Source organism: Manacus vitellinus, unplaced genomic scaffold, assembly GCF_001715985.3.
Source record: "Manacus vitellinus isolate BGI_N305 unplaced genomic scaffold, ASM171598v3 scaffold_10_pilon, whole genome shotgun sequence".
Classification (NCBI taxonomy): Eukaryota; Metazoa; Chordata; class Aves; order Passeriformes; family Pipridae; genus Manacus; species Manacus vitellinus.
This window is the reverse complement of record NW_021938838.1, coordinates 2,394,153-2,404,645: the sequence shown is the minus strand read 5'-3', so window position 1 is coordinate 2,404,645 and position 10,493 is coordinate 2,394,153. Positions and strand designations below refer to the sequence as shown.

Sequence of the window (10,493 nt, the reverse complement as noted above, 5' to 3'; positions counted from 1 at the left end):
TCGGAGAGCGAGGCACCTGCCGGCAACTTCAGCACCGAGCGCCGGCGATCCCTGTGTGCCAAGGAATTCCGCAAGCTGGGCTTCATGGTGCGTCCCCCCCGCATCCCCTCCCCAGCCCCAAGCTGGCTCCTCCACGCAGCCTTGGGGGCACCTGGTGGCTCCCCTAAGCCTGGTGTCCCTGTTGATGCTGATGGACCACCATGCAGTACCTCCCTTCTGCTCCCTCGGGAATCTGGAACAGCAAGTGTGTGGATGTGCCGGGACTCCAAGGAAAACCCTGTGGCTGCATCAGGAGGACGCTGCTGCTCGGAGAAGAAAGTTGCAGCTGCTAAACTGCATCCTTTGTGTCCTCCTAGAACAACAGCAACCCAGCAGAGGACCTCCGCCGTGCCCCACCAGGACTCCTTGCCCTGGACAACATGGTGTATTTCTCCAGGAACACCCCCAATGCCTACAGCAGGGTGCGTGTGCTCTCCCAGGGAGCTCCCTGGTGGAGAGTTACTGGATCTCCACCTGTTTTTCCTTTCCCTGTGACCTGTCCTTGGCCAAACCCAGGCAAGGATGTCCCTTTTGGGCAAATGTCCTACTGTTGCCCTGTTTCAGATGGAGCTGAGTCCTCCCTATGGGTAGGAGAAGTCATTTGAGGCTGGTGGCACTAAAGGGTTCCCATAGTTTTTGGGGTTTTGCCCACAGCTTGGTTTTCAGGCCTTGAGCAAACTGAGGCAGTTTGGGCAAAACCAGCAGGGCATCAGCCATGTTCCTCCTTGCAGTGCCTGTGACCAGCTCATGCACTGCCACAGGGGAAGGAGGAGGGTGGGGCTGGATTTTGGGGAGAGTGAATCACTCCTTTTAGGGGTGGCTTTACCTGGGTGGGGACAGCTTGACTAGGAATTCAGGAGGAGTGTGGGACATCTGAGCCCCACTGTTGGGGCAGCCTTCCAAGGTCATGGCCCGTGTAATGCGAGGTATGGCCCTCTCCTCCAGTTTGTCCTCGAGAACAGCAGCCGGGAAGACAAACACGAATGTCCTTTCGCTCGAAGCAGCATCCAGCTCACCCTGATCCTCTGTGAGATCCTGCATGTCGGAGAGCCGTGTACGTGTGTGCCCCAGCTTGTCCTTCTCTCTGCCCTGCTGCCTGGGGGGACAAGCTGCCAGGGCAGGGGGCTGCATCCATGGGGCCACCAGGCTCTGGCATGGCCAACAGCAGGGGAGGGGGAGGTAGGGCTGGGAAATGTCCAGGTTCTCCTGGACACTGAAATCCCCTGGAAAAACTGGGGAGTCTGGCATCACCTGTCCTTCTCACCGCAGGCTCGGAGACGGCTCAGGCCTTTTACCCTATGTTCTTCGGGCAGGATCATTTCTTCGAAGAGCTTTTCTGCATCTGCATCCAGCTGGTGAACAAGACCTGGAAGGAGATGCGTGCGACCCAGGAGGACTTTGACAAGGTGGGGATGCTGCAGCCCTGGACGGGATCACAAATTCAGGGGCTCTGGGGAGTGTTGCCAGACTGGGGTTGACAACTTGGGCCCTGCAGGTGATGCAGGTGGTGCGGGACCAGATCACCAGGACCCTGGCCCTCAAACCCACCTCCCTGGAGCTGTTCAAGACCAGAGTGAACGCACTGAACTACAGCGAGATCCTGAAGCTGCGGCAGACGGAGCGGCTGCACCAGGAGGAGACGCTGGCTGTGCCTGTGCTGTGAGTGGGCTGCGGGGGTGACACTGTGGGGCTGGGGAGGTCAGTGAGCACCTGTTGAGATGGCTGTGCTCCTCTTCTGCTGGTTTTCGCCCCAGGGAACTGCGGGAGAGGCTGAAGCCGGAGCTCCTGGAGCTGATCCGACAGCAGCGCCTGCTGCACCTCTGCGAGGGCACCCTCTTCCGCAAGATCAGCAGCCGCCGCAGGCAGGGTGGGTGCCAGCCCCCTGCTCCTGGGTGGGGGTCCTGGGAGGGGGGCAGAGGCTTGTCCCCATGTCCCCTGCCACTGGGGAAGTTGCAATTAATCTATGGGAGTAGCGTGCCCAGCTCCCTTGGACAGCGGCTGTGTAATCCAGCGAGAGAGAAAGATGGAGCCGGATATGGGACACTCTGCCCCCCCCGAAGTGACCTCACGGAGGGGAGCTCTGGAGCATTTCTCGTGTCTCTTCTGCTGCAGACAAGCTGTGGTACTGCCGCCTGTCACCCAACCACAAGGTACTGCACTATGGGGACGTGGAGGAGGGGGTGGAGTCTCCCCCCATCGAGAGCTTGACAGAGAAAAGTAGGTGATGAAGAGAAAGGGAGGTTGGGAAGGAGGGAGGGGAGTCCCAGCTGAGACTGCCTTAAGATGGGAATTCTCCCTGTGCCTGGCTGCTGTGCAGCTGGCCCAGTGTCCACTGGTATTGTGGGACTGGGAGCTGTGGGAGTTCAGGCTGGGGCAGGCTGGCTCCCCAAAGGTCACTGCAGAGTGGCTTGAGCCCCCCACCCTGAGTTGTGGATGGCTGTGAGCCCCCTTATTTCATCTGTGTTGGGCTCTGAGTACCAGGGACCTGGAGGAAAAGGAGAGGGAGGGGAAGGGAAGAAGGGGAAAGGAGATGCTCACAGCTCCTCCACTTGCCCCAGTTCCTGTGGCAGACATGAAGATGCTGCTGGTGGGGAAGGAGTGTCCACACACAAAGGAGAAGAGCTCCGGGAAGCAGAACAAGGTCAGCCCCTCACACTCCTCCCTGTCCAGGGGGCCCAGCACACTCCCCTCCCTGGCTGGGGATGGGTTTTGGGGGTGGATGAATGGTGACAGGTTGTGTGGTTTCATGGACAGAGACCTCTTGGGTCTCCTGGGGCACAGAGGAGGAGGCTGGGAGGCAGCTCCCGCTCTGAACCCTGCCGGGGTTGGAAAGAGTCCAGCTGAGAGGCTGACTACACCCTGTGCTGTCCCTGCAGGATGTCCTGGAGCTGGCCTTCTCCATCGTGCACGACGTGGAAGAATACTGCCTCAACTTCGTTGCCCCCACCCGGTACGAGGTGAGTCCAAGGGCCCTCTGAGGAGGCACACAGTGGCCTTTGCAGGCAGGGCAGTGAGTCCTGGGGAGTGGGAACCACAGAGGGGGAGAGGTGGGCTCTCTGGCTGCCCAGGGCTGGTGCCAGAGATGCCTGTGCTCTGCTTCCCCAGTTCTGCCTCTGGACGGATGGGCTGAACGTGCTCCTGGGCAAGGAGATGACGAGTGAGCGAACACAGACAGACCTCGATGTCCTGCTGTCCATGGAGCTCAAGCTGCGGCTCCTGGACCTGGAGAACATCAGCATTCCCGACACCCCCCCTCCCATCCCAAAGCCCCCCAGCAACTTAAACTTCTGCTACGACTTCAACCATGCAGAGCAGTGAGTTCCTCCCTGTGCCCCGTACCCCCCCCATGCCCCTCAAAATCAAACCCCTTCCTCCAGGCCCTGTCCCTCATCTCTGGCCCAAAGGGACAAGCCCAGGTGCTCGCTGGGGGCTTGGGTGGCCCACCCTTTCCTGCCTGCATCCTGCCCTCCTGTGAGAACATGGGAATGAGCTGCCGAGTATCAGGCTCTTGTTCAAGGGGGGTGACTCAGCTGCTTTGCCCCCCTGCTGTGGGCAGGCAAAACAAAATTCTTCCCAGACAGCCAAACCCCTCTGTGGTGGCACTGACCCTACACACACTACAGGCAGGTTTTGGGCAGAGAGGGCAAGGATGTGGGCAGGAATAAAGGTACAGGCAGCCCTGGGATAGCTGGAGCTGGGGTAACACTACAAAGGTACAAATCTGCACTGCCTGACTTTTGCCATCAGTGTAGGGGATCCTTTCTGGACAAGAAGGTGGTTGGGAAAAGGATAAAACACACCTTTCCACTAAGTTTGTCAAGGAGACAGCATCTCCCGAGCACGGTGTGCCTGCCAGGTCCCTTCTGCACTGAAATGTGTTTTTGCTGAGCCCTGTCCTGGAAGGGGGGTGTTTAGGGAACAAGCCCCCTTTTCCCAGCACCAGTCAGCTGGGCCTGGTGAGGAGGATACCCCAGTCTGCCCTTGCTGCCCAGCACTGTGATGTTTTGCCAATCCTGGTGCCTTCCCCCCGCCCTGGGCGGGCACTTGCACACTTCAGCCATGCTGCTGCACTACTGCACCACGACAAGCTACCTCCTCCCGGCCCCCACGGCCCCCACCCCGGTGCCCTGCACCTCCTCGTGCCTGCAGCTTCTCCCAGGGGTGTTGTGGTAACAACCACAGCCGCAGGTCACGGGGATCCAGCTGTGCCTCTGCCTCCTGTGTACAGGACAATAAACACCTGTGGAGAACTCGGAGATGTGTCCTTGCCAAAGATTTGGGGAAGGGCTCAGACTAGCAGGTCAGAAGGGGCCAGAGTGAGTAAGACTGGGACAGAGCTGCACCTGCCAGAAGCTGGGAGGATGATGGGCACAGGTGGGTCAAGGGGCTGTAAGGGGGGGCTGAAATGGGTAGGGCTGTCACCAGCACCCCAAACCCTGTGGCTGCACAGTGGGGCTGGAGGAAAGGCCTCAGGGTCCTCTGGTGCTGGGAAGTGGAGAAACTCTCTGAGGATCTGTGGGGGGGAGAGGGGGGTGGCTATGTATGTGCCCGTGTCCCCAGGCCTGTGGAGGGGATTGGGAGTCTCAGCTCTTCAGTACAAGAGAGACTGGGAGCTCCTGGAGCAGGTTCAGCAGATGGCAACAAATATGATTAAGAGACTGGAGCATCACTCTTACGAGGAAAGGTTGAGGGACCTGGGCCTGTTTAGCCTCAAGAAGAGACGACTGACAGGGGAACCTCTATCAGTATCTGAAAGGGAGAGTGTCAGAGGATGGAGCCAGGCTCTGCTTGGTGGTGCCCAGTAATAGGACAAGAGGAAACGGGCAGAAACTGATGCCCAGGAAGTTCCACCCGAACATGAGGAAGAACTTTACTGTGTGAGTGACTGCACACTGGGACAGATCACCCAGAAAAGGTGTGGAGCCTCCCTCACTGGGGCTACTCAAGAACCATGTGGACACAGTCTTGTGCCACTTGCTCTGGGGTGACCCTGCTGGAGCAGGGAGGTTGGACCAGATGACCCACTGGGGTCGCTTCCAAACTGACCCGTCCTGTCATTTTGTGGGATGTCCCCGGCACAGAAGTGTCCCCTCCCGGGACAGGGATGTCCCCGGCACAGGGGTGTACCCCGGGTCAGGGATGTCCCCGGCACAGGGGCCTCCCCCGGCTCAGGGCTGTCCCCTCCCGCCACAGGGCTGTCTCCTCCCTTCCCCTCAACCGGCTCCGGGCCGCTTCCGGCGCGCGTCAGGCGTCCGCGGGAAGCGGAGCGGCGGAGGCGCGGCGGCGGCCATGGCGGTGAGTGGGGCGCGCGGGAGAGCGGGGCCGGGCGGGTCGGCGGGGAGCGCGCCTGACCCGCCTCTCTTGGCTTCCACAGCCCAAGGGGAAGGCGGGCATCCCAAGGCGCAAGAAGCAGATCTTCAGGAGAACGCGGGAGACGCTGGCGCTTCTAACCTCCGATCATCCTGGGGGGCTCCGTGAGTGGGCCAGGGGGGGGCCCCGGGGGCGCGGGCCGGGCGGGGTGGGCGTCGGGCAGAGCAGCCGAGCCGTGGCTCTCTCCGCAGGGCGGCATCTAGCGGAGCCTGGTGAAATCACCCTGGTCATCGTTTCTACCCCGGCGCTCCGGCCTGGACGGTGGGTGAGGCGCCGGGGCACCCGTCCGCTGGCCCGGCGGCGGGGGCTCCTGGGCCCGGGCTCCCCCGAGGCCCGCGGGCCCCCGGCCGTGCCCTTTGCCGCTGACCGCCGTGTCCTCCTTGCAGCTCGCGTTCGCCTTCAGCTCGGTGGTCTACGGCACCAGCTACCGGTCCATGAACTCCATGGCAAAGCCGTCTTTCACAGACGATGGCAGCCTTGCCGACGGGGGAATTGACCTGAATATGGAGCAGGGGATGGCAGAGTGAGTGTCCACACCCGCACGAGTCCAGGTGAGCAGGACCTGCTGCCTGAGCGTGCGCGCAGAGCCAGGAGAGGCCCCGAGGAGAAGGCCAGGCCTCAGCTCCCGCCCCAGATTGCCCATGGTGTGGGCATGAGGGGAGCTGGAAGCCCGTAGCCGTATTTTCTGAGAGGTGTACCCTAACTGCCCTGGTTATCTGAACACTTGGCTTGGCGTGCCCCAGTCAGGAGCTGCCACGTGGGTGTGTCAGCCTGGCACAGTCACTGTTCTTAGGGCTGAGGGGCAGAGGTAAGAGATCACAAAGGGTTCAGTGGGAGCAGTTTACGACCATCTTTCAGTGAAGAAACAGCCCTGACACTGTGCATGCTGCCGCAGCACAAAGCGATATATATTTTCTTTTTAAACCAGCACTGCAGGTGGTGCTTGGCAGAGCAGAAGGGCACGTGCTGGCTGCAAACTGGCCATGTCTTGAACTGTTCTACACACTGAAAATTCTCCCCTCTGTCTGAGCCAGCTCCTGTGACTTTCTCAGCCAATTCTGTCCCCTGTGCTTGTGCATTCCTCATGTCTGTCTGCAGACAGTGTTTGCCTGTCCAGTGTTCTTGGCGCTGCTGTAACTGGCCTTTCCTTGGTCAAGGGACACGTAACAGTAATTCCTGAGAAGTGCTGTTAGATAAAATAAGGAGACAGCAGTACTGGAACAGCAGAAATACCTCCTAGATTTACTTTTTTTCCACCAGTGAGCCTCAAACTAGTTACAGAAAACTGCCAGGTAGTTGTGGACACATGAGGCTTTGCTCTCTGTCCTCCCTGCCCTCAGCCTCTGTCTGTTGGTCCAGCCTCTGCTGGGGATCTTCAGCATGTGCTTAGTGAGGTACTGGGGTCCTTGGCCCTTCCCTCCCATATCCTTGTCCTACCATTCCGTGTTTACCTCCATCCTTCCCCTGCTGCCAGGCTTTTGAAGCAGCACAGTGGGGCCTTGTCTCCAGCTGAGCCATCTGTGTCACATGAGGTGTTCTCAGTGCTGGCAGGGCCACATATTGATGTGTGTAGTTTTAACTTTTCCTAACGTAAGTTTGATTTTTGGCTGGGGATGTTATCAGCAGGCAGACCGACTTGGGGGGCACGGAACCTGCTGTCTGTGCACAGGGTGAGCTCACATCTTGTGTGTTAGTGGAGTGGCACCTTTTTGTACCTGCAGCAGGAGTGACTCATGTCTGGTGTAAGAGACTCAACTGAGGGACGAGGTGGCCAGGAGGAGAGGGGGTTATTTCTAGTGTGACCTGTGATCTGGGTGCTTTACCCTCTCTTCATCCTATAGAGACTTCATTTTCCTGCTGGTCAGCCAGGTGTTTTTCTCCCACTTTCCACTGGTTTGGCTTTCTAGAGTGGAATTGCAAAATATTTTTAATACCTTTGTAGTGAAACAAAACGTGGGACAGTTGAGGAGGGAAAATACAGAAGTTTGATGTTTGTGGTTGTGAGAGACGCCCCTGGGAGTTGTGCAAGGCACAGGGGGTGCCCCAATAACTGTCCTGTGTGTGTGTGATGGTGCTGCCAGGGGAAACGACTGACAGGATGTAGCACAGGGACCCCATTACCTGCTCTGAAAAGGTGACGAGTGCACTGCTGCAGTCCTGGTTGCAGATGTACTTCCCTTGGTATTGAGGCACTGAGGTTTTTCTGCCTGAGCAATTGGGCTGAGGTTTATGACACATTAAAATGAATTGATGCTTATCTGAGGCAGGGGTTGCGCAAAACACAGAGGAGGCAGAGCTGTAAGAACAAAACCTGCAGAGCTGAAGTTCCCATCCCTATCCTGTACCTCTAAATTACCTTTTTTGGGACCAGGGAACCACTCTAAGCTAGTGGTTACTTCAGAAAGAAGTGGATGTTTCCTGCCTCTCAGCTGAGCATGCTCCTTTGGAGGTACTCCTGCAATGCTGTGGCTTTGATGGTGTTTCTCTAGTGCTGTCTCTAACTGAAATGGATGCTTTGTATTGCTCTGGGGTTGAGGAAAGCCCACCTTGCTGGTCTCTGGGAGAGCTGGGTTTGGTGGGCCACCCCTCTGTGGCCTCTGGTGATGCCTGAGGTTACTGAACCTCCATGTCTTATTGTAGAGCTGTTGGTGGTGGATTCTGCAGTCTTGAGTCAATGTTGTTTGTGGTCAGTTTGCTTTGCACTTTGCCATTGCCTTTGTTTTGTTGTCTCCAGTCTTGGATGTGACTGGAGAAATTCTTTCTCCAGCAGCTGATGATTTAACCAGAGTGAGAGTTGGTGTTTTTCTAACCCTTCATGGCACTCCCCGAGGCTTGTGTTGAAAAACTAATACCTGTTTACCTCTCCTGGGTGTCAGATCCCCTGAGGGTGGTGGTTGAGGCATGGGTAGCTTGTTCCCTTCCACAGCTGCTCCCAGCTCTGCCTCAGGCTGGCATGGAAGATGCTGGAGTCAGATAAACAAGAGGGGAGGAGGAGCCAGTCTGTTGCTGTAGCTCAGCTTGCTGATGTGCTTGTCCTTTGGTGACCCTGAGTGTGTCTGTCAGCCTGTGAAATGGCATGGGGAAGATTCCTGGCTCCCTTCAGCACAGCCAGTCATGAGCAGCTATACTTTATGTCAAGATAGGTGTCAAATCAGCAGGTGCTGGCTGCTGTTTCAGCTGTAGGGCTGGGGGGTGGTTTTGTTGCTGGTTTCCATCCCCCGTCAATTCCTCAGCTTTCTCAATGGCCTTTTTTTTCAGAGGGAGCTCAGCTCTTTAACCCATCAGATTTTTTGTTGCTTGTTTACCGCTCAGATTCTTCTAGATAACTGTGTGTGCCAAAGCAGGGCAGTCCTTGGGTTGGGTGGGGCAGGGTCACTCCCTGGAGGTGGTGCAGACAGGCTGGGTTGGCAGAGGAGCTGGCGTGGGCTGGAATGGAAGCTCAGTGCTTTGCTTTTCTTCCCTCAGGCACCTCAAGGATGTGATCCTGCTGACAGCTATAGTCCAAGTGCTGAGCTGCTTCTCACCCTACGTCTGGTACTTCTGGCTCTTGGTAAGCCCCAGCCACTGCTGTTTTCCTTCTTGCTCTGCACTGTCCTTGTCTTTCCCTGTCGTCAGGACTGAGGACATTATTTATCCATTTCAATTCAGTGTCCTGTTTCAGGCCCAAGCTATTTTCTGATATGTTTTTTAATCTCCTTGTCAAATCTTGTTAAAAATTAGGCCGAACATGGCAAAGAAGTCCTGATCCCTCTGGGTCAACCACACAAAAACTAGGCTGGCCTTTGCCTTTCCCTCTGGTCCTGTGAAAGGGCAACAAGAAACACGAGGCAGATCAAAGCTGTCTTTGAGCACAGAGCCTTTCTGTGACTGTAACAAACAGTGTTTCCTTTTGTTTGACTTTCTCAGTCATTCAGCATGGACCAAGGCTGGACACTGTGCCTATTGGTAGATAAAATGCTGTAGGCATTGATTTCCCCTTAACAGGCCAAACTCTTTCTACTCCTGAAACATTTGTCATGTGCCTCCAGCTAAAGCTGCTTGTGCAGAAGGACAAAAAATCTCCAGTTGGTTAAAAAATCCCACAGTTGCTTTGAGGATATCACACAAAGGTACAGAAGGCAATTGTGGGAGAAGGAAAAGTCACCCCATTTCAGTCCTTGATCTCATTTCAGTCCTCACCCACAAATTCCTCTCTAGCTGACCTGGCAGAGGGCAGCCTAGACTTGGTTGTCCCCTGGAGACCATCTGGATCGCTTTTTTTTTTTTCTTTTTTTAAATTCAGAGCAATGTGGGTGTGTTTTCTGAAGGAAGGAGAGACGGAATGTCTGGGCAGTTGGATCCCTCTGGGTAATTCAGACCCGATGCTGGGATTTCCATATATGAAGCCTAAGAGCTGTATACGTATGCGAGTTCCTAAACGAAACGAAATGAAATCGGGCCGTTTATTTTGGCTGCCCACCACCTCCTCTGATTTCCCTGCATCCTGAGGTGCCTCTGATCCAGCCTGTGGGGATACTCCAGCTCCTTTGTCTCCCTCAGCAGGACCAGCCGGCGCTGTCCCCAGAGTGACCGAGTTTGTGCCACGTGTGTTTTGCAGGCTCCGGGGCGCGCGCTCTACCTCCTCTGGGTGAACATCCTGGGGCCCTGGCTCACAGCAGAGGCCTCACCCACCGCCCAGGAGCCCAACGAGAAGAAGCAGCGCCGACAAGAACGCCGGCAGATGAAGCGTTTCTAGCCCTGGCCTGGGGGTAGATAACGTGATCTCTCATCTCCACGCTGTTGTTTCATCAGGGATGCGACCGAAACCAATCCGAAACCACCGCAGTAGCTCTCGCCCCTCTGCCACTGCTGCCATTCCGCTCGAAAGGCCGCAAGAGACTTCCCTTGGTTGGGTCTTGGTGCCGGCTGAGGCCTTGCTCCTTGGGATGACAAGGGGGGGGTGATGCTGGGATGTGTGTAAATACCTTTTTAAAGCAGTGCTGTATCGCGTTCGAGGTTGGGGAGTGCAATGTTGGAGGAAATAGTACATTAAAGAGCAGAGTCTAATTGACCGTGCTGGCAGTGCGTTCACGCAGGGGAGCTGT

At 56.7% G+C, this 10,493-nt stretch overlaps 2 protein-coding genes across 2 annotated transcripts in view; both read left to right on the top strand.

Annotated features, from left to right (window-relative positions):
* ELMO3 (engulfment and cell motility 3) overlaps positions 1-4,295 on the top strand; it is a 7,490-nt gene extending 3,195 nt beyond the window's left edge. The window contains exons 4-13 of the mRNA XM_029965504.1: positions 7-87; positions 357-461; positions 985-1,093; positions 1,309-1,445; positions 1,535-1,698; positions 1,794-1,906; positions 2,152-2,256; positions 2,598-2,680; positions 2,916-2,996; positions 3,145-4,295. Of these exons, the coding sequence (XP_029821364.1) occupies positions 7-87; positions 357-461; positions 985-1,093; positions 1,309-1,445; positions 1,535-1,698; positions 1,794-1,906; positions 2,152-2,256; positions 2,598-2,680; positions 2,916-2,996; positions 3,145-3,357 (1,191 nt within the window). The 3' untranslated portion in view covers positions 3,358-4,295. The remainder of the gene's footprint in view (positions 1-6; positions 88-356; positions 462-984; positions 1,094-1,308; positions 1,446-1,534; positions 1,699-1,793; positions 1,907-2,151; positions 2,257-2,597; positions 2,681-2,915; positions 2,997-3,144) is intronic.
* A 1,505-nt stretch (positions 4,296-5,800) lies between these two features.
* On the top strand, positions 5,801-10,455 carry TMEM208 (transmembrane protein 208). The gene is made up of 3 exons (XM_029965029.1): positions 5,801-5,932; positions 8,875-8,959; positions 10,007-10,455. The coding sequence occupies exons 1-3, from the start codon at positions 5,844-5,846 to the stop codon at positions 10,142-10,144; spliced, it is 312 nt and encodes a 103-aa protein (XP_029820889.1). The 5' UTR covers positions 5,801-5,843; the 3' UTR covers positions 10,145-10,455.
* Positions 10,456-10,493: the final 38 nt, after the last annotated feature.

Excerpts from the sequence above, each read along its gene's own strand:
- TMEM208 (XM_029965029.1), top strand. The coding sequence starts at position 5,844 with ATGAACTCCATGGCAAAGCCGTCTTTCACAGACGATGGCAGCCTTGCC. Across the intron at positions 5,933-8,874 it reads ATGGAGCAGGGGATGGCAGA|GCACCTCAAGGATGTGATCC; the intron begins GTGAGTGTCCAC and ends TTCTTCCCTCAG. Across the intron at positions 8,960-10,006 it reads TCTGGTACTTCTGGCTCTTG|GCTCCGGGGCGCGCGCTCTA; the intron begins GTAAGCCCCAGC and ends TGTGTTTTGCAG.